This window comes from Conger conger, chromosome 2 (genome assembly GCF_963514075.1).
Source record: "Conger conger chromosome 2, fConCon1.1, whole genome shotgun sequence".
NCBI classification, from domain to species: domain Eukaryota; kingdom Metazoa; phylum Chordata; class Actinopteri; order Anguilliformes; family Congridae; genus Conger; species Conger conger.
The window spans coordinates 593,473-616,700 of NC_083761.1; the positions used below are offsets into that span (position 1 = coordinate 593,473).

Here is a 23,228-nt window from a genome sequence, read left to right on the forward strand (position 1 = left end):
TCTTTATCTCTCCATCTCTCTGTCTCTGTCTCTATCTCCTTTCTGCAGATCAAAGAAAAGTTGCTACAGTTGACGGACAAGAGGAAAGAGATGATTGACAAGTGGGAGGATCGATGGGAGTGGCTTAGACTGAGTAAAGTCCTAGTTTTGTTCTCTGCGTGTGTGAGACTGCTGTCTGTCATTGTGTGTGTGAGAGGTGTGTGTGTCATTGTGTGTGTGAGAGCTGTGTGTGGCATTATGGCAAGTGTATTTGAACCCTTTCAGTCCCAAGCGCAATATCCCAAGGGGTTTTGGCTTTGGTTAAGAAAATATAGTTGGGTTTTAATAGGGGCTCAAAACAATTGTATAGCAGTCATTTTGATTGATTGAGAAGTAATGAGGTGACATGGCTCTCTTGGGACTGAAAGGGATAAGGATAAACTGAAAGTGTAATTAAGGTTTGTGTCAGTAGCTCAGTAGCTCTCAGGGCAGTTGGGTTGGGATGGCAGAGTTGAGCCCTGTGTCTGTGTCTCTCGGGGGGCAGTTTTGGAGGTGCACCAGTTCTCGCGGGACGCGGGCGTGGCCGAGGCGTGGCTGCTGGGGCAGGAGCCGTACCTGTCGAGCCGGGAGATGGGCCAGAATGTGGACGAGGTGGAGAAGCTCATCAAGAGACACGAGGCCTTTGAGAAGTCCGCCGCCACCTGGGAGGAGAGGTTCTCCGCCCTGGAGCGGCTCACTACGGTGAGGAGGGGGGTCTGGGGCGGACCACTACGGTGAGGAGGGGGGTCTGGAGCGGGCCACTATGGTGAGGAGGGGGGTCTGGAGCAGACCACTACGGTGAGGAGGGGGGTCTGGGGCAGACCACTGCGGTGAGGAGGGGGGTCTGGAGCGGCTCACTACGGTGAGGAGGGGGGTCTGGAGCGGCTCACTACGGTGAGGAGGGGGGTCTGGAGCAGCTCACTACGGTGAGGAGGGGGGTCTGGAGCGGCTCACTACGGTGAGAAGGGGGGTCTGGAGCGGACCACTGCGGTGAGGAGGGGGGTCTGGAGCGGCTCACTACGGTGAGGAGGGGGGTCTGGAGCGGACCACTGCGGTGAGGAGGGGGGTCTGGAGCAGCTCACTACGGTGAGGAGGGGGGTCTGGAGCGGCTCACTACGGTGAGGAGGGGGGTCTGGAGCGGACCACTGCGGTGAGGAGGGGGGTCTGGAGCGGCTCACTACGGTGAGGAGGGGGGTCTGGAGCGGCTCACTACGGTGAGGAGGGGGGTCTGGGGCGGACCACTGCGGTGAGGAAGGGGGTCTGGGGCGGACCACTGTGGTGAGGGGGGGGGGGGGTTGAAGGGTTTGGGGAGGAGCTTAGTGACTGTACAGCAGTGCAGTGGGATTTATGGGTAATGGTGAACTGTGAATAATGATCATTTTTCTGTAATCTGTGCTGCAGTTGGAGTTACTGGAAGTGAGAAGAATGCAAGAGGAAGAGGAGAGGAAGAGACAGCCCCCGACAGAGAGCCTGCCTGCCCCCGACACAGAGCAGAGGTACAACTGTCTCACACTCACACACACACACACACACACACACACACTCACACACACACACACACACACTCACACACACACACACACACACACACACACTCACACACACACACACACACACACTCTCACACACACACACACACACACACACTCACACACACACACACACACACACACACTCACACACACACACACACACACACACACACACACACACACACACTCACACACACACACACACACACACACACTCACACACACACACACACACACACACACACACACTCACACACACACACACTCACACACACACACTCACACACACACACACACACACACACACACTCACACACACACACACACACACACTCACACACACACACACATACACTCACACACACACACACACACACACACTCACACACACACACACACTCACACACACACACACACACACTCACACACACACACACACACACACACACTCACACACACACACACACACACACACTCTCACACACACACACACACACACACACACTCACACACAGATACACAGACAGTGACGTGTCAGACACACGCTAGTCGCACACAGTCCCTTCAAGAACAGAACACACGCACAGTCCATCACAATGTAGATATTACACTCCAAACTTAACTGAGCTGTGGATGGTTAAAGATGAATCAGGTCTTAGACAGAGTGATCTGAGGGCTGTAGACCCTGTTAGAGATGAATCAGATCTTAGACAGAGTGATCTGAGGGCGGTAGACCCTGTTAGAGATTAATCGGATCTCAGACAGAGTGATCTGAGGGTGGTAGACCCTGTTAGAGATTAATCGGATCTCAGACAGAGTGATCTGAGGGTGGTAGACCCTGTTCAGGCTGCAGATTGAGTCCTTGCCCAGTCCGAGCTGAATGTGAGTGTGTTTGTGTCCTGCAGGGAGGGGGAGCAGATCGCCCAGAATGGACTGCCCTCAGACCAGGACTCCCCGCGGGTGAGTTACCGCTCCTGTGTGTACCAGACCTGCACCAGCTTCCAGACCCGTCGCCCCGGCAACGAGCGCCCTGGACTGTGACCCGGACTGTGCCCCCAGCCAGTCACGGGCTCAAACCTGCAAACCCCATCCGTCCTCTTCCATGAGCTTCCCAACACGGCAGTGTGGCTCAGAGTCTCTGTGGCCGTCCTCATGCTATTGATCAGACACAGCTTACTGTGTGCTAACGGTTTAGGCAAAGGTACAGCTAAAATGCGAGTTTATATAATTTTAGGGTTTCACTCTGTTGCACAGTTAATTTGTATATTTTAGGAGTGTGTGTTACTAAAACTGACTTCCACATTTTTAAACCTAAATAAGTGCCTTATCCAGTCAGGGGAATCAGTGATGATAATGACAATAATAATCCAACATAAGTGAAGATATTTATCTTTGATTCGGTTGAGCAGCAGAGGCCTGTTCTTGAGTGGACACTCACTGGTGCTTGTTACACTCAATACGTTCTGTTACTCATTTCTGTTATGGGTGAATCTGGTGACCAGGTGACATCAGGTTGCATGCTGATTGGTTGAGCTGGTGTGTCACTGTGTCAGGTCCCTTGGGTGCTGGTGATGTATGTGGGTGTGGAGTGTCAGCCTCCAACCTCCTAATACCTTCATACTAACGCGGTCAGCCATTTTGTTCTGTTTCTGCTGGTTCATGTTTTTTTGTGTATTATTTGTTGTTTTTTTGTGTATTATTTATGCGTAGCTGGGTTTTATGAATCATAATTACCCGTGCGCTCCATGTTGTGTTGCTATTTTTGCTTTCATAGTTAATGTTGTTTCTCCTGCCCCAGCATCCAGCAGGCTTGTGTGGTACAGCCATGTTTACTAACAATAAAACCCTGCCCATGACCTGTCTGTGCGCCTCTGTGTGTGTGTGTGTGAGTACGTCTGTGTGTTTGTGTGTGTGTGTGTGCGTGTGTGTGTCAGAGTGCGTGTGTGTGTGTGAGTACGTCTGTGTGTTTGTGAGTGTGTGTGTGTGTGTCAGAGTGCGTGTGTGTGTGCACCTGTGTTTAAGTGTGTGTGAGTACGTCTGTGTGTGTGTGTGTGTGTGTGTGTGTGTGTGTGTGTGTGTGTGTGTGTGTGTGTGTTGTGTGTGTGTGTCTGTGTGTGTGTGTGTGTGTGTGTGTGTTTACCTGTGTGTGTGTGTGTGTGTGTGTGTGTGTGTGTGTGTGTGTGTTGTGTGTGTTTACCTGTGTGTGTGTGTGAGCGCACATGCTCTGTAGAAATAACCCTCATGTTTGTCTCTGCATGTTGGTGCTTGTATGTTAATTATCAGTTGCCATTTTTTGTCTGTTTATTAATGCATTAGCACTGTGGTGTGGGTTTTTAGGATTGTGGTATTCAGATCATACATCCAGGGGCGTTTCATTCACACCTGAACCCTCCATGTTACTGAGCTGTTTGTGCTGACTCCGCTGTCTGCGGGCATGTCCACCTGTACGTCACACTGTCCCTGTGTACTCACACAACCTGTACATCACACTGTCCCTGTGTGTACTCACACAACCTGTACATCACACTGTCCCTGTGTGTACTCACACAACCTGTACATCACACTCCTGTGCTCACACAACCTGTACATCACACTGTCCCTGTGTGTACTCACACAACCTGTACGTCACACTGTCCCTGTGTGTACTCACACAACCTGTACATCACACTGTCCCTGTGTGTACTCACACAACCTGTACGTCACACTGTCCCTGTGTGTACTCACACAACCTGTACATCACACTGTCCCTGTGTGTACTCACACAACCTGTACATCACACTGTCCCTGTGTGTACTCACACAACCTGTACATCACACTGTCCCTGTGTGTACTCACACAACCTGTACATCACACTGTCCCTGTGTGTACTCACACAACCTGTACATCACACTGTCCCTGTGTGTACTCACACAACCTGTACATCACACTGTCCCTGTGTGTACTCACACAACCTGTACATCACACCGTCCCTGTGTGTACTCACACAACCTGTACATCACACTGTCCCTGTGTGTACTCACACAACCTGTACATCACACTCCTCCTGTGTGTACTCACACAAATACTGCATCAGGCCCAGAATCTTTAGACTGGATTTAGAATTAACCATCTTCAAGGGAAATTTGTTTTACAGAGGTTATGTTAATGAAATCAAGCCTGCTGACTGAATTTGTTTACTTGACTTCCAATGAGGAAATGAGCAGAGCAGATTTAATTTCATGAGATGATATTTACCGACAAATGCTGTTTAACAGTGCCAGCGGGCTGTTTGATCAGTCTCTATATCAGTCTGCTCACATGTCAACACCCTGTTCTGCTTCTGGGGTAGTTTCTGCTTCATCTGCACATAACAGGGGCTGGTCTTACAGTGTGTGAGTCAGTGAGATGTTTCTGAACACAGTTAGGTAGGTAGGACTGCAAACAGGAAAAATCAGAATTCCCGGAAATTCCGGACCCTGCAGTGGGACAGGCTCTGTTGGAGGTGTGGCTACAGAGGACCGCCTCCCCGGCACCAGCCAATGGCATTGTCTGAATGGCAGCACTGGTGGTCAGGGCACCAATGAGAGCAGGCGGTGCAGGGATGGGCCTGTGTAATGTGGTAATCCCGTCTGTCTCTGGAGTTGCTGTGGTTTTTACTCAACCTTTCTCAGTCAAACTGTTAAAAACAGATTTTCATCATTTCTCATGACTGCCAATTAAAGCAATTTTTTTCAAAGAATTGTTTGCATTATGAACCTCCCCCTGGTTTTTGGTGGTGTGGGCGTGGCTTGTCTTTAATGCTTTCGCTTGCTTTGTGTGGCTTTGAAACAGTGTGACCTTTGACCTTGACTCCCTCTGTCTCTTAATCTGTGCGTCCTCTACTCCCAGAATCTCTGACGGATGCTTGCTTGTGTATCCGCTGTCTGGGTGTGAATTCACCTGGAGGTTTCACCCTCACAGATGTATGGCCACTGCGAGTATCCATCACGATAAATCTCCATACTGCCACAACAAGATAGCGCCTGTAGTTTGTGTTTTAATCTTCATTAGTTCTGCCAGATGTTGTTTGTGTCAGGAAGCTGCAGGTTATCTCTTCTCTTTCCATTCTCTCCGGGTTTCTGAGCTGCAGAACCACCAGGAGCCACTGGTGTAGCAGGCAGCCGTGGTTCTGGAGTTGGTTTTGTGTGGTTCTATGTGGTTCTCTGGTGTGGTTCTGTGTGGTTCTCTGGTGTGGTTTTGTGTGGTTCTGTGTGGTTCTCTGGTATGGTTTTGTGTGGTTCTCTGGTGTGGTTTTGTGTGGTTCTGTGTGGTTCTCTGGTGTGGTTCTGTGTGGTTCTCTGGTGTGGTTCTGTGTGGTTCTCCTCTATGTGGAAGGGGTGTAGTCCCTAAATGAGCTGAAGAGGCTGAACTGGTGCAGGCTCAGTCCAGCAGCACGTCAGAATCCAGCAGCTGCCCATTGAAGCAGTTTCTCAGTTTAAAATTAAAGAAGATACTGATGGCCTCTTAATTTCTCTTTCCACTCTCTCTCTCCCCTCCCCTCTCCCCTCCCCTCCCCCTCTCTCTCCCTCCCTCTCTCTCTCTCTCCCCTCTCCCCTCCCCTCCCCTCCCCCTCTCTCTCTCTCCCCTCCCCCCTCTCTCTCTCTCCCTCCCACTCTCTCTCCCTCCTTCTCTCTCTCTCTCTCTCTCCCTCCCTCTCTCTCCCCTCCCTCTCTCCCCCCCTCCCCTCCCCCCCCCCCTCTCTCTCTCTCTCTCTCTCTCTGTCTCTCTCTCTCCCTCAGGAGGGGGTGGACGGGGGCGAGGGGGTGAACGGGGTGGGGGGGGGCTCTCAGGGCTCCAGCCCCGTCCCCTCCCCCACGCTGGAGCGGCGGGGGAAGCAGTCCTCCACCCTCCCGGCGCTATCCCAGCAGCCCCAGTCCCAGCTGGAGGGCGTGCTGCACCGCAAGCACGAGTGGGAGGCGCCCAATAAGAAGGCGTCCAGCAGGTACAGCCCCGCCCCCCATGGGAAACTGGCCACGCCCCCACCGGGTCACCATGGTTTCTCAAACCCTTCTGCCAGGTCACTTATCAGACAGATGCAGTCAGATGCAGACCCGGTCAGATACAGGCCCGGTCAGATGCAGACCCGGTCAGATACAGGCCCCGTCAGATACAGACCCAACAGAGATACATAATTGGTTGGATTCAAAGACTTTTCTACGCTTTACTGGGCTTGTCTGGTGTATTGGAACCGCGTAGAAATACTCTTAACAGTGCAGACCCCGCCTTCTGGTCCTCTCTGTTGGCTCAGTTGCACCAGGCAAGATCAATTGAGCACAGAAAAGCATTTGAATCCAAAAGAATTACATATCTGACCCAGATGTCATATCTGGTCTGATGAAAGCACCCTTTTGAAAGATGGAGGGATGGAAATCTGAGGGTGTAAATGATAGATGGATAGATAGATAGACAGATAGGTTGATGGATGGATGGATAGATGATAGATAGATGGATGTGTGATCAGGCCCCTCTCTGTCCATGCTCCAGGTCCTGGCACAATGTGTACTGTGTCATCAACAACCAGGAGATGGGCTTCTACAAGGACAGCAAGACGGCGAGCCAGGGCGTGCCCTACCACAACGAGCTCCCCGTGAGCCTGCGGGGCGCGGTGTGCGAGGTCGCCGTCGACTACAAGAAGAAGAAGCACGTCTTCAAACTGAGGTCCGCACCCTTAACATGTCTTTAACACGCCATTTTAGTTTTGTAATCATACGATCTTCTTTCTCTCAAGTAGAACATATTCACCTGTTTTAAGTTAATGTTTGGTTGACTGCAGCTTTCTCCTTCATCTCTCCTACAGACTGACAGACGGCAATGAGTATCTCTTCCAAGCCAAAGATGATGTGAGTAACTTTCTTCTTCTGCAGGAAAGTCTCAGGAAGTTATGTTGAAGAGGTGCATCATGGGACAGCACTGCTGTGTAAAGAATCGTACATTCATTTTATATGATTAAAATATCTGCTTTAGGATATTTTCTGCCATGCTTTTAGTTAGAACGTGCTTTTTGATAGCGTGATAACCACACAATCTTTGTATAGATCGTGTATTGATGAGTTGGAGATTGTACAGTTTATGTATAGCATGTGTATTGCAGTATGAGTTTTGCATGAGCTCTTATGTTGGAGTGGGATTATTGTGCTTCCAGTTGAGAAGATAATTTGTTTTTTTGACTCATGAGTACCTGTGATTTCATTAGTCTGGAATACTTCTGTATAGGAGTGGATACTGGTGATTTATGTGTGAAACAGGGTTGATACTGGTGATTTATGTGTGAAACAGGACACTAATGATTCTCAGTTTAATGTAGTCAGCCCAGCTACAGGGACAGCACCTGAATTTAAATCAGTTTCATTTGTGTAGCGCTTTTTACAGAGACTGTCACACAGAGACGCTCGACAGAGTAACAGAAGGGCAAACACCACGGCAGAGCCCCAACATAGTAAATACAGGAGGTGAAAACCTGCCTCATGGTAGATATCACAAAAATGTAGTAAGCAGTGTTGAACCGTACAGGTAACAGTTAAAGCAGTGTTAGATCCTCAGGTGTGGAGCAGGTCCCCCCCCACACACTGACCCCCCATGCTACCCTCCCACCCCCGCAGGAGGAGATGAACATGTGGATCCAGGCCATCTCCAACGCCGTGGCCTCCGACCAATCAGAGCTGCCCCCCAGTACTCAGAGCACCCCCGCCTCAGGCCGCGCCCACACGCTGCCCGCCTCCGTCACCATGACCACCGAGTCCAGCCCGGGGAAGCGCGAGAAGGAGAAAGAGAAGGAGAAGGAGAAACGCTTCAGCCTCTTCAGCAAGAAGAAGTAGAGCTCCGCCCCTTCCTGCCCCGTCCCCGCCGGGCCCTTTCATTTCCTGTTCCTATCCCCCGGCATTCCGGGATATTCCATCTTTTATTCCCCCGGCATTCCGGGATATTCCATCTTTTATTCCCCCGGCATTCCGGGATATTCCATCTTTTATTCCCCCGGCATTCCGGGGATGTTCCAGCATGCAAGCTCAGAAGCTAGAATCCCCCCCCCCCCCACCCTGTGCCGAACGGCCCTCTGATTGGTCAGTTACAGCCCACTCTCTGTAACGTTCCTCTGATTGGTCAGTTACAGCCCACTCCCTAACGTTCCTCTGATTGGTCAGTTACAGCCCACTCTCTGTAACGTTCCTCTGATTGGTCAGTTACAGCCCACTCTCTCTAACGTTCCTCTGATTGGTCAGTTACAGCCCACTCTCTCTAACGTTCCTCTGATTGGTCAGTTACAGCCCACTCTCCCTAACGTTCCTCTGATTGGTCAGTTACAGCCCACTCTCTCTAATGTTCCTCTGATTGGTCAGTTACAGCCCACTCTCTCTAACGTTCCTCTGATTGGTCAGTTACAGCCCACTCTCTCTAACGTTCCTCTGATTGGTCAGTTACAGCCCACTCTCTCTAACGTTCCTCTGATTGGTCTGTTACAGGCCACTCTCTCTAACGTTCCTCTGATTGGTCAGTTACAGGTCACTCATAGAGCTGTCTGGATGTGGATGTGGATGATGACAAAAGTGATGATGAAGATTTGGCCTTAAGCCAGTGTGCAGAAGCCATCTTAAAAATTTAAATCTTAACACAGACAGGACCACATTTTTTATTTGTTTTGTTCTTGTTCCTTTTAAATATTTTTTTAAATCAAATTTTTGCAATTCCTCTTTTTGGTTTGTTTAATTGTACGTCGTTGGTCTGGATATTAAAACATTTCCTCAATTTTGTGAGGCTGTCTTGGAAGGACATCCTTTTCTGCTGTTGAAAAGCAAGACAGCGGTGCTTAAAAACCTGCACATTCATGCTCTGTAAAGTCCAATAACACACACACACACACCCTCACACAGAAACACACACATACACTGACACCCTCACACATAAACACACACATACACTGACACCCTCACACATAAACACACACATACACACACACCCTCACACAGAAACACACACATACACTGACACCCTCACACATAAACACACACACACACACACCCTCACACAGAAACACACACATACACAAACACCCTCACACAGAAACACACACACACACACCCTCACACAGAAACACACACATACACTGACACCCTCACACAGAAACACACACATACACTGACACCCTCACACATAAACACACACACACACACACCCTCACACAGAAACACACACATACACAAACACCCTCACACAGAAACACACACAGAAACACCCTCACACATAAACACACACACACACCCTCACACAGAAACACACACATACACAAACACCCTCACACATAAACACACACACACAAACACCCTCACACAGAAACACACACATACACCGACACCCTCACACATAAACACACACACACAAACACACTCCGATAGAAAGACACACACAAAAACTCACACATACAAGCATACACACATACAAACACTCCCAGGACCCACACAGGAACACACTCACACACATGCAGGAACACACACACATGAATACACATACACATACGAACAAACTCACGCACACACATATGCACACTCACATGTACATGCAAACACACACACACTTGCGTTCACACACACAAAAAACACACACACCTACTCAGTTATTTTACTAAGGTAGCTATGCTAAGTCTTGACTAATAAACCTTCCATCCATTATAGGAAGTTGGTATATCGTCTTTGCTAATTCTTAGTATAAACTTACATTTGGATACAAACACTGAAAGGCCAGGTTATCGGCACATGATGGGACTCTTGTAAAAACGGAGATGCTCAGTTAGAATGTTGGATATATAGGAAGGATAGAACACAGAATGAATTTTAAATCTGTAATTTTACACATTTTTTCTTCCTATTGTTTATCGTTTTTGTTTTGTTCATTGTTGTTCTTGAGTTGCATTATAATATATGTTTCAAATAATTCTAGTACAGAGTATAAAAAGCTAGATGTATTATAAACACTTTAAAGCATCAATGTTAAGTGGAACCCAAGCATTTACTGGAAAATTAAATAAGTAATGTTACTCAAAAAGGTTGCTTGCTTGTTGGCTATAGCACTGCGTGTCATAATTTTTTGCTACATTTTCTGGCTCTTTGATACATAGTGTGCATTTCTGTCACTGTAACTATTGTAATGAACATTTTATTCATCTTATTGCACAATCAAATAAACACGGCGTAACCCGAAATACTTACTCTGACTGGGCCTTTAAGAGTGCGGAACCCTGGAGAACCCATGGGTCTGTAAGTGCGGAACCCTGGGTCTGTAAGTGCGGAACACTGGGGTCTGTAAATGCAGAACTCTGGGGTCTATAGATGCAGAACTCTGGGGTCTGTAGATGCAGAACCCTGGGTCTGTAAGTGCGGAACACTGGGGTCTGTAGATGCAGAACTCTGGGGTCTGTAGATGCAGAACCCATGGGTCTGTAAATGCAGAACACTGGGGTCTATAGATGCAGAACTCTGGGGTCTGTAAATGCAGAACTCTGGGGTCTGTAGATGCAGAACTCTGGGGTCTGTAGATGCAGAACTCTGAGGTCTGTAGATGTAGAACTCTGGGGTCTGTAGATGCAGAACTCTGGGGTCTGTAGATGCAGAACTCTGGGGTCTGTAGATGTAGAACTCTGGGGTCTGTAGATGTAGAACTCTCTGGCCCGGCTCTCGATACTGAGCTGCACCTGTAGAATTTTACCCTCTCTGTTAAATATGTGCGATGTCATTAAAATGCTTTTAAAAATGGCTGCGTCTGTACATGTTATTGCCTTTTAGCTCATGATGATAGTTAGGATGGCCTACATGACCAGTGTGATGTCACATATACATCTGCACAGTGACTGGCCTGTATATACGCAGTAACCTCACAATACTGTGCCTTTAATGGTTTACAGAACAATGACATTAAAGTATGTTTTCACTTACCCAGAGAATCTGTCCATCAACATAGTTGAAGTGTTGTGTTACATAAATATTTATAAATATCCCATCTGCTAAAGCTGACTGTACAGGACCTTGTGGCTTCAAATCGGCAAAAATGAAAGATGAACATCCACTGAATTTATTTTCTGCAAGGTTCCATCAAATTAGCTGATTTCTACCGAAGTATACTATTGTGTGGAGTGCAAACATACCTTAATTTCTGCCCTTTTGACCAGAGCTGGTAAAAGCTTTATTTTAAATGTATCAACCCTTTTGACACCAAAAAATATTCCGAGATCTTATTCCTATTTTAAAAGAAACACGGACGTGCAACGTGCTTTTTACACGTTTTTATTGAAAACAAGGTTCTTGCAGGAGTCCTGGCCCGGGTTTCTGGTCTGTCACTGACGGGCACAAATTCCAGGCTGTTCTCAGATCAGCCCCCTGCGGTAGTGCAGTACTGCGGCCAGCAGAGGGAGACAGGGAGCCGGTCTGAGGCTCTGTGCGCTAATCCGCTCAGAAGTGGGAACGCTGGAGGAGTCCCTGTCAGAGACGCTTTCATGGGCCAGCAGTTCTGCCGTTCCCTGGGAGAGCCGGTGACCTCTCACCCGGAAGTGCTCTGCTACTATTTATATCCATTCACAACACTATGTATTAATGCACATTAAGTGTACTGAAATTGTACAAATATACAACTGACAGCTTAGAGTAATTGGATATTTAAATTGTTTTTTGTATTAAGCTTTGTTTTTTGATGGATTGGTTTGAAAACACTTGCACTTCTAGGTGAAGCCTTACATAACCAATCCATCCAAAACCAACTGTACTTTATACTTCCCAAGGCTAAGGTTGGCTGTGTTTGCTGTTTACAGTTAAAATGTGACTGACACAGTGTAAAATGTGCTTAAAGTTGATTCTCCTTCATCTCCTATCCTCCTTACTCTTCTTCCTCCTTCGAATCCGGCCCAGTGACGCAGCAGCGCCCCATCCCAGTCACAGCACTGACTCCAAACATTAATCCTGCAACTAATGTGCTAGAGCGCTGGGCTTCTTAAAACCTTAAAATGTCACGATTATGTATCTGAACCGGTGAGCTATTGCCACACATATTTTAACCAAGAGCAGAGGAGATTCTCATCCAGTCACAAGCAAGAAAAATGGAGATTGTTGTTATTTAAAGTAAGCAATATATAAAAATAATTACTAATTTAAGTAGATGATTATGTATCACAACAGAAAAGCATTGCAGTAGTGTGGGTCTTGAATCAGACTTTTAAAACAGTATAAATGCAGGCAAAGGGTCCAGTATTTCTGTTAAATGTTGGGATATTATCCAGTATGTAAGAATGTATGGTTGTATGTTGTGTCTGAGCCGTGTTGGCGGGATCATATTACACTACATAACCTCCTGTCGCGTGTCCCTGAGAGGGTGCATGCGCGAGGTTCCCCGAGCGGGACCTTGGACAGCGCTCCACGCATGACGGCTGTTTAGTGGCTGTCGCTCTGTCGCTCCGCGGTTTGTGATTGGAGGATTTCCTCTGGGTGATGATGCACACGCCAATCAGCGGTCGACTGCTCATGTGCAGCGTCCGCGAGGCGACAGCGGGCGGCGCTCCAGGCGCTGTAGTAACCTACAAGCTGTCAGCTGGAAAAAAGAGCATCGATTCCCGAACATATTACGCAAATTCTAGAGAAAAACTAACTGGAGCGCTTCTGTGTTACGTCAAATGTGCTCCGTAGTGTAGTCCACAGAGAGCGAGGATTCCGCCTGCCTTTTTTCCTCATCCCATTCCTCTGCTTTTTATTTTTTTCGCCTGACCGGTTGCTGACATTCTGATCAGTGCACTAGTTTGTGCTATTGGGCTACTCTGCGATGCAGGCTGTGGAAGAGAATGACCTGCAAAGAGAATTCGTGATTTTCTGGGAAATTATCTGCATTTGCAAGGAAGTTCATAGAACAGTTTCAGTTTGAAGCGTCTTCGTGTGGTGTGGACTCACAATAGCCCGGGATTGGCTGCCAATCCGAGTTCCGCCGGCGATGGTTCGCTAAACCTTACGAGTCCTGACTTGATTTTACCGCTCCAAGACTTGACTTCGATCTGACTTCCATTTCGACCTAATCCGTGCATCTTGATTGAATTTCACCTTTTAATGAATTGCATGCTCTAGTACTTTACATTGTGAAAAGTCAACGGGAATGATGGTAATTATGGTTGAAGAGGATTAGCGTGAGGATTAGATGCAGTGTCCACTCGTGCTGATTTATGGTTAATGCCCGGTTTTTGTCCTCCAGTGTCGTTTATGGAGATTGAGTGCATCCGCTTTACGCGCCGCTGATCGTGTTTCCACTCGCTGACACGAGGAGGGCGTTTTTCAACGATAGCGCGTAAATCCACGTTAGAAAAACACTGCTTATCAACGGGAGAAGAACGGGCTGTATGTTTTTTAATGTATCAAAGTCACGGAGTAAACACAGAACATAATCCAATAATAGAGGCACTGTAGGGCATTTGTCCTGTGTACCAAATTTATAGAGTAAATAGGACGAGCTAACGGCATGATTAGTAGCACTCACAGAGAACCGAAGGGACAATATTCCGGGGCTTGTGCGCGTCTGCTTTGATGCGAATATAGAAATCTGCTCGCATACACCTGTATGTAGATCTGTTTTAGAAAGCGCATTCTGTGCTCGAAGCGGTGGCTGAGTTGTAGCTGGATATAACGGAGCGGGAGCAGAACAGACAGCATGGCTGACCGGACTGCTCCACGCTGTCAGCTCCGACTGGAGTGGATCTACGGGTACAGGGGTCACCAGTGCCGCAATAACCTCTACTACACGGCCAGCAAGGAGGTGGTGTACTTCGTGGCTGGAGTCGGCGTGGTTTTCAACACCCGGGACCACACTCAGAGGTTCTACCTGGGACACAATGACGACATTATTAGGTGAGACTCACAATAATTCCGACATATCATGCGCACGTTTGATTCTTTACTCTATTACTTTGCGCAGATACAGTTTGAGATCCATGACGCTATCTCAGTCAGTGTTTGATCAGTGATATCTACTGATCAACAGGTAGCCTTTACCCTGCCATGTCATTGGGAGAGGCTGCATAAAATAAGATCTATAAATATGAAAATGAGTTCACTGAGGCACATGTACCAAAAGCAGGCACTTCAAACGGTGTTAGATAAATACGTGATATTTAAAGCTAAGTGTTTCTGCCGTGTGTAATTATACAGCACGAAGAGCCATCCCAGAGTGACAGGGAGCTTTGATCGTTTCTGCTTCGTGTTTCTTTCCATTAAAACAGAACATTGACATGATTTACATCAGGTGAGGTAAATGTTGGGGGGGGTAGAGGGCAGGTACACAGGTGAGGTGCAGGTTACTGTGACGTGGGGAACCATTTTCAGTTCTTTATGGAACGCTCTGTCTTAGGTGTGAAGCGTGAAAGCTCCCATTTCGTCTGTGAGAGAGCCCTTGAACTAGATGGGGTTCTTCTATGGAATCACAGCTATCTATGGCTGCTGTACAGACACACTTTACTGACTGGCTTTGTCTGGTCCCTATGAACCCCCCCCCCCCCCGCTGAGTCTCTATGAACCCCCCCACCCCACCCCGAGTCTGCTGCCCCGCCTCGCCCCCCGCCCCCCCTCGCTGAGTCTGCTGCCCCGCCTCGCCCCCCGCCCCCCCCGTGGGTTTAGAGCTGTGTCTGCTGTGAAGGGTACTGTGGCTAATGTTTTGTGATTTGTGTTTGTATGTCATATATGTAAATATGGATGTAGCATGAATTATTCATATTCCATATTTGCATATATCAAATTCACACTGTATATGTAAATATGAAATATAAATAAATTCTATTTTCTTGGATTTTCATATTCAGTAGTTTCTTACTATCAAGATCAGCTGGATCATTTTTCTGGCTAGTTTTTGAGTAAATGAAAAAGAAACAGTCTGCACAACGTGACGTTTGACTAGGCAGAGGCCTTCTTCAGTGTGTACCTGCCAGAGCACAGAACACAACACACAGGTGTGTCCAATAATCAGAACAGGAAACAGGAGGTACTGGCTACACACACCTGAGGCAGGTAATAGGTAACTACATAAGGGCATGTGGATAGGGGATCAGCACACACAGGTATTGGTTTGTTAACCTCTCCAGGCAAGACTCTGTTAACTCTATTGTCAGCTGTAGCCTGTGGGCCATCATACAGCCAGCTGCTGCAAATGGCACTAGAACACACCCTCTAGCAGACCTGAACACCTGCAACCTGTGCCTGGCTGGGCTCTGGCTGGGCTCTGGCTGATCATTAACCGCTCTACTGAATTCCAAATGGCATGGTATTTATTTGTTAATTGCCTCAGGTGGTTTTGGGCATGTACCTCTAATGTCAGACGTAGCCTGTAGACCAGTGGACTATAGACCAGCTTATTGTAGACCAGCATACTCTAGAACAATGTACTATAGACCAGCGTACTATAGACTAGTTTACTGTAGACCAGCATACTCTAGACCAGCATACTCTAGAACAACGTACTATAGACCAGCGTACTGTAGACTAGTTTACTGTAGACCAGCATACTCTAGACCAGCATACTCTAGACCAGCGTACTCTAGACCAGCATACTCTAGACCAGCATACTCTAGACCAGCGTACTCTAGACCAGCGTACTCTAGACCAGCATACTCTAGACCAGCATACTCTAGACCAGCGTACTCTAGACCAGCATACTCTAGACCAGCATACTCTAGACCAGCGTACTCTAGACCAGCGTACTCTAGACCAGCGTACTCTAGACCAGCATACTCTAGACCAGCGTACTCTAGAACAACGTACTATAGACCAGCGTACTGTAGACTAGTTTACTGTAGACCAGCATACTCTAGACCAGCGTACTCTAGACCAGCGTACTCTAGACCAGCGTACTGTAGACGAACATACTCTAGACCAGCGTACTCTAGACCAGCGTACTGTAGACCAGCGTATTGTAGACCAGCGTATTGTAGACCAGCGTATTGTAGACCAGCGTATTGTAGACCAGCGTATTGTAGACCAGCGTATTGTAGACCAGCGTACTCTAGACCAGCGTACTCTAGACCAGCGTACTCTAGACCAGCGTATTGTAGACCAGCGTACTCTAGACCAGCGTACTCTAGACCAGCGTACTCTAGACCAGCGTACTCTAGACCAGCGTACTGTAGACCAGCGTATTGTAGACCAGCGTATTGTAGACCAGCGTATTGTAGACCAGCGTATTGTAGACCAGCGTACTGTAGACCAGCGTACTCTAGACCAGCGTACGGCCAGCTGGTGCAGATGATATTGAATCTTTAGAGCTCTCAGTCTTACAGGAGGAAATCCGTCTCAGTCATCTCCCACTGCAAAATAACCTAACCCAGCACATCTCCCTCTGCAAAATAACCTAACCCAGCACATCTCCCACTGCAAAATAACCTAACCCAGCACATCTCCCTCTGCAAAATAACCTAACCCAGCACATCTCCCACTGCAAAATAACCTAACCCAGCACATCTCCCACTGCAAAATAACCTAACCCAGCACATCTCCCTCTGCAAAATAACCTAACCCAGCACATCTCCCACTGCAAAATAACCTAACCCAGCACATCTCCCACTGCAAAATAACCTAACCCAGCACATCTCCCTCTGCAAAATAACCTAACCCAGCACATCTCCCTCTGCAAAATAACCTAACCCAGCACATCTCCCTCTGCAAAATAACCTAACCCAGCACATCTCCCACTGCAAAATAACCTAACCCAGCACATCTCCCTCTGCAAAATAACCTAACCCAGCACATCTCCCTCTGCAAAATAACCTAACCCAGCACATCTCCCTCTGCAAAATAACCTAACCCAGCACATCTCCCTCTGCAAAATAACCTAACCCAGCACATCTCCCACTGCAAAATAACCTAACCCAGCACATCTCCCTCTGCAAAATAACCTAACCCAGCACATCTCCCACTGCAAAATAACCTAACCCAGCACATCTCCCTCTGCAAAATAACCTAACCCAGCACATCTCCCACTGCAAAATAACCTAACCCAGCACATCTCCCACTGCAAAATAACCTAACCCAGCACATCTCCCTCTGCAAAATAACCTAACCCAGCACATCTCCCACTGCAAAATAACCTAACCCAGCACATCTCCCACTGCAAAATAACCTAACCCAGCACATCTCCCTCTGCAAAATAACCTAACCCAGCACATCTCCCTCTGCAAAATAACCTAACCCAGCACATCTCCCTCTGCAAAATAACCTAACCCAGCACATCTCCCACTGCAAAATAACCTAACCCAGCACATCTCCCTCTGCAAAATAACCTAACCCAGCACATCTCCCTCTGCAAAATAACCTAACCCAGCACATCTCCCTCTGCAAAATAACCTAACCCAGCACATCTCCCTCTGCAAAATAACCTAACCCAGCACATCTCCCACTGCAAAATAACCTAACCCAGCACATCTCCCTCTGCAAAATAACCTAACCCAGCACATCTCCCACTGCAAAATAACCTAACCCAGCACATCTCCCTCTGCAAAATAACCTAACCCAGCACATCTCCCACTGCAAAATAACCTAACCCAGCACATCTCCCTCTGCAAAATAACCTAACCCAGCACATCTCCCACTGCAAAATAACCTAACCCAGCACATCTCCCACTGCAAAATAACCTAACCCAGCACATCTCCCTCTGCAAAATAACCTAACCCAGCACATCTCCCACTGCAAAATAACCTAACCCAGCACATCTCCCACTGCAAAATAACCTAACCCAGCACATCTCCCTCTGCAAAATAACCTAACCCAGCACATCTCCCTCTGCAAAATAACCTAACCCAGCACATCTCCCTCTGCAAAATAACCTAACCCAGCACATCTCCCACTGCAAAATAACCTAACCCAGCACATCTCCCTCTGCAAAATAACCTAACCCAGCACATCTCCCTCTGCAAAATAACCTAACCCAGCACATCTCCCTCTGCAAAATAACCTAACCCAGCACATCTCCCTCTGCAAAATAACCTAACCCAGCACATCTCCCACTGCAAAATAACCTAACCCAGCACATCTCCCTCTGCAAAATAACCTAACCCAGCACATCTCCCACTGCAAAATAACCTAACCCAGCACATCTCCCTCTGCAAAATAACCTAACCCAGCACATCTCCCACTGCAAAATAACCTAACCCAGCACATCTCCCTCTGCAAAATAACCTAACCCAGCACATCTCCCTCTGCAAAATAACCTAACCCAGCACATCTCCCTCTGCAAAATAACCTAACCCAGCACATCTCCCTCTGCAAAATAACCTAACCCAGCACATCTCCCTCTGCAAAATAACCTAACCCAGCAGTGTGTGGTTTCTACTCTGCAGGAGGAGCCTCTGGATTAGAAACATGACTGGGGCATTTATACAGGAGCTCACTGCTCCTCGGTTTTGGGGGTATTAGAGTGCTCCAGCTGGAGGGTAATTGGTCTCTGGGGGTAATTCGTGATGAAAAAGCCCCAGGCAGTGAAACACAGGGGCCAGAGCCGAGGAGATGAAAGTGTGTGTGACCTTTAAGAACAGCGACTCCGTTATACTCCATAAACCCAGTCTGGAGCATTTTCACTGTCCTCTCAAATCAAAGGAGCTTTAGCACAGCTGTCTGCATGTAGTCTGAATACACTCATAAGAGATACACAGTTATTATAAGACCTGCTATATTCGTCATTAAATGTGTCAGCATGTATGTGTCAAACTTCAGCGCCCATAATTGACTGTTCATAGTCACCGATTACCCACAATGCCCCAGGGCTCTGCTGTAGATTATTCACAATGCCCCAGGTCTGTAGATTACCCAGAATACCCACTTGGCTGCTTTGCTTGTGTTCAGCTCTGTTGGTGTCTGTTCAGATGTGAACAGGAAGGAAGTCGTGCGTTTGCCTGGTGTGTGTTCTGCCTGGTGTGTGTTCTGCCTGGTGTGTGTTCTGCCTGGTGTGTGTTCTGCCTGGTGTGTGTTCTGCCTGGTGTGTGTTCTGCCTGGTGTGTGTTCTGCCTGGTGTGTGTTCTGCCCGCAGGGAGGCTGGGTTTGTCTGCAGCGGGACGCAGCCTGGCATCTGGAGCGCGGTTACGCGGTGACTCAGGAAGCAGAGGGCATTATTCCATGGCTGCATTCGAGCGCAGAGCGGATATCCTTACAGTGCAGTGGAGTGCAGGAATGCAGTGGGGATTGGGAATGCAGTGGAGATTGGGAATGCAGTGGAGATTGGGAATGCGCCGGAAGGCACAATGTTACCTGAACGCGTGTCAGGGACTGACAGAGTACATCTCAGAGTGAGTTGCAGGGACTGCCTGTCTAATCCCCGCTGGGCGGTCTGTAGCGTAGTGGTTAGGGTAAATGACTGGGATACGCAAGGTCGGTGGTTCTAATCCCGGTGTAGCCACAATAAGATCCTCACAGCCGTTGGGCCCTTGAGCAAGGCCCTTAACTCTGCATTGCTCCAGGGGAGGATTGTCTCCTGCTTAGTCTAATCAACTGTACGTCGCTCTGGATAAGAGCGTCTGCCAAATGCCAATAATGTAATGTAATGTAATGTAATGGAATCATTAATGGGTCAAATCTCACTTTTACAGGTCCAAAAAAATCCTCCTTCTCACCAACAATGCACCTGTAGGGGCACCTGACAGGTGATGTCACTCTTTTAAAAATTGTCCCACGATGTCATGGCTCTAAACCAACCTGACGTGTGTTTGGCGTATTCAGTTGTGACAAGCAGCACATGGTTTTTAACACCATAATAATCTCCCATGGTGGAGAACTGCCCCCCCCTCATATTCCCTGTGGAGATCTTTGGGGCGTCTTGGATTCTTTTTCTTTTGTAGTTGTTGGGTTTCACTTTGCTTTCATTTGCCAGTGATATCGTGTTAAAAAGCATCTCTCTCTCTCCGCGCTTCGAACACACGCTGGAGAAGAATCAGCCTGTGCTACTGAGTGGCTGCCTGATCTTTCTGTGTGTGTGTCTGTGTGTGCGTCTGTGTGTGCGTCTGTGTGTGTGTCTGTGTGTGCGTCTGTGTGTGCGTCTGTGTGTGCGTCTGTGTGTGCGTCTGTGTGAGTGTGTGTGTGTGCGTCTGTGTGTGTGTCTGTGTGTGCGTCTGTGTGAGTGTGTGTGTGTGCGTCTGTGTGAGTGTGTGTGTGTGCGTCTGTGTGTGTGTCTGTGTGTGCGTCTGTGTGTGTGTCTGTGTGTGCGTCTGTGTGAGTGTGTGTGTGTGCGTCTGTGTGTGTGTCTGTGTGTGCGTCTGTGTGAGTGTGTGTGTGTGCGTCTGTGTGAGTGTCTGTGTGTGTCTCTGTGTGTGCGTCTGTGTGAGTGTCTGTGTGTGCGTCTGTGTGTGTGTCTGTGTGTGTGTCTGTGTGTGCGTCTGTGTGAGTGTGTGTGTGTGCGTCTGTGTGTGTGTCTGTGTGTGCGTCTGTGTGCGTCTGTGTGAGTGTGTGCGTCTGTGTGTGTGTCTGTGTGTGTGTCTGTGTGTGCGTCTGTGTGAGTGTGTGTGTGTGCGTCTGTGTGTGTGTCTGTGTGTGCGTCTGTGTGCGTCTGTGTGAGTGTGTGCGTCTGTGTGTGTGTCTGTGTGTGCGTCTGTGTGTGTGTCTGTGTGAGTGTGTGTCTGTGTGCGTCTGTGTGTGTGTGTGTGTGTGTGTCTGTGTGTGTGTCTGTGTGTGCGTCTGTGTGAGTGTGTGTGTGTGCGTCTGTGTGTGTGTCTGTGTGTGCGTCTGTGTGAGTGTGTGTGTGTGCGTCTGTGTGTGTGTCTGTGTGTGCGTCTGTGTGAGTGTGTGTGTGTGCGTCTGTGTGCGTCTGTGTGAGGCGGTGGGGTGTGGACTGGTAGGGGTAGTGCGGTTGCCAGGTTTTAAAGTGTGAACCTGGCAGCCTGCAGTGTGCGCTGTGTGGGAACGTTAGCATATGTCTCTGTGTGGAGTCACTCCGCTCATCAGACCTGGGTCAAACACATTTATGCTTTGGATTCAAATACTTTTCTGTGATTGTTTGTAATTGAGCCAACCTAGGGGACTAGAAGGCTGGCTCTGCACTTTTTGAGGGTATTTCATAGGTTCCAATACACCAGACAAGCCGAGTAAAGCATAGAAGAGTATTTGAATTCCAAAACAATTCCGTATTTGACCCAGGTCTGCTGCAGGTTACTGAAAAGGTGTATTTCAGGATTTGTGGGGGTTTTTGGGGAGTGTAGTCCTTGAGCTTCAGCTGTGCTGTGCTGGATGCTGAGATTCTCTCTTCCGTCTGAGGGAAACTCAACTGCTCTGCGTGTCGTTAAGGCCTCATTCTGCTAACCGCGCCCACGCTATGCTAACCGTGCCCCCCCTATGCTAACCGCTGTCCCCCTATGCTAACCGCGCCCCCACTTTGCTAACCACTGCCCCGCTATGGTAACCCCTGCCCCGCTATGCTAACCACTGCCACGCTATGCTAACCACTGCCCCGCTATGCTAACCGCTGTCCCCCTATGCTAACCGCTGTCCCCCTATGCTAACCGCGCCCACGCTATGCTAACCGCGCCCACGCTATGCTAACTACTCCCAACTATGCTAACCACTGCCCCGCTATGGTAACCACTGCCCCACTATGCTAACCACTGCCACGCTATGCTAACCGCGCCCCCGCTATGGTAACCACTGCCCCGCTATGCTAACCACTGCCACGCTATGCTAACTGCGCCCCCACTATGCTAACCACTGCCACGCTATTCTAACCACTGCCCCACTATGCTAGCCACTGCCCCGCTATGCTAACCACTCTCCCGTTATGCTAACCACTGACCTGTTATGCTAACCACTCTCCAGCTATGCTTACCACTGCTCCTTTGCCTAAATGTCCCCAGCCTTAGGCTCTGTGTGTCTGTGCTTGTCTTGAACAGAAGCCTGCTTGCTCAGAGCACATTCAGGGCTTTTATTTTAGGAGCTGTTTGACAGTGGAGCTGTCAGGAGAGGGTGTGGTGTCTGTTGTCTTTCTGGCTTGCTGAGACTGAAGTGTGGGTGTCCAGATGCTCAGATGCAGATAGCCTGACCTTACGGCCAAGATCACAGTGATTAGCCTTCCACTGCTCATTTAAGACTTTGTGTTGCTCCCTGATAAACAGGATGCTGTCGGTTTCCCGGGTAACTGATCAGAGGCTGCTAGGTTACGGCTCCTGAGGAAGAGTCATTCAGCTGCACATGAATGTGCTCAAATCGTCAGACAGATTCAGCACATTTACTGCAGACCACAGTGTCCCCAGGGAGCCAGGCAAGCTAAAGCAGCACCTGCACTGATTACAGCAGTGTGGAGTGTAGTACACTAGTTTAGCACCACTGTCTTTGGTGAATTATAGTACAGTGCATGTACGCGTACCGTCTATCACACACATTATGTAACCGGATGGGTAGTGAAGTTGTCCAGGTAAAGTGCCATACTCAGTGTGTTCCAAGCCTTAATCTTAGAGCGCAGACAAATCCTCTGATCAAACCCTCTGATCAAACCCTCTGATCAAACCCTCTGATCAAACCCTCTGATCAAACCCTCTGATCAAACCCTCTGATCAAACCCTCTGATCAAACCCTCTGATCAAACCCTCTGATCAAACCCTCTGATCAAACCCTCTGATCAAACCCTCTGATCAAACCCTCTGATCAAACCCCCTGATCAAACCCTCTGATCAAACCCTCTGATCAAACCCT

General features: G+C 48.4%; 2 protein-coding genes across 4 annotated transcripts in view; both read left to right on the forward strand.

Annotated features, from left to right (window-relative positions):
- Positions 1-10,758, forward strand: part of LOC133114386 (spectrin beta chain, non-erythrocytic 1) — a 79,827-nt gene extending 69,069 nt beyond the window's left edge. For both annotated transcript variants that reach the window (XM_061223711.1, XM_061223721.1), the window contains 8 exons: positions 49-133; positions 524-720; positions 1,420-1,514; positions 2,456-2,510; positions 6,308-6,510; positions 7,053-7,226; positions 7,366-7,408; positions 8,168-10,758. In XM_061223711.1, coding sequence (XP_061079695.1) covers positions 49-133; positions 524-720; positions 1,420-1,514; positions 2,456-2,510; positions 6,308-6,510; positions 7,053-7,226; positions 7,366-7,408; positions 8,168-8,383 — 1,068 coding nt within the window. In that variant the 3' untranslated portion in view covers positions 8,384-10,758. The remainder of the gene's footprint in view (positions 1-48; positions 134-523; positions 721-1,419; positions 1,515-2,455; positions 2,511-6,307; positions 6,511-7,052; positions 7,227-7,365; positions 7,409-8,167) is intronic.
- A 3,473-nt stretch (positions 10,759-14,231) lies between these two features.
- The window catches only part of LOC133121748 (echinoderm microtubule-associated protein-like 6), a 50,099-nt gene continuing 41,102 nt past the window's right edge, over positions 14,232-23,228 (forward strand). For both annotated transcript variants that reach the window (XM_061231190.1, XM_061231191.1), the window contains exon 1: positions 14,232-14,428. In XM_061231190.1, the coding sequence (XP_061087174.1) occupies positions 14,232-14,428 (197 nt within the window). The remainder of the gene's footprint in view (positions 14,429-23,228) is intronic.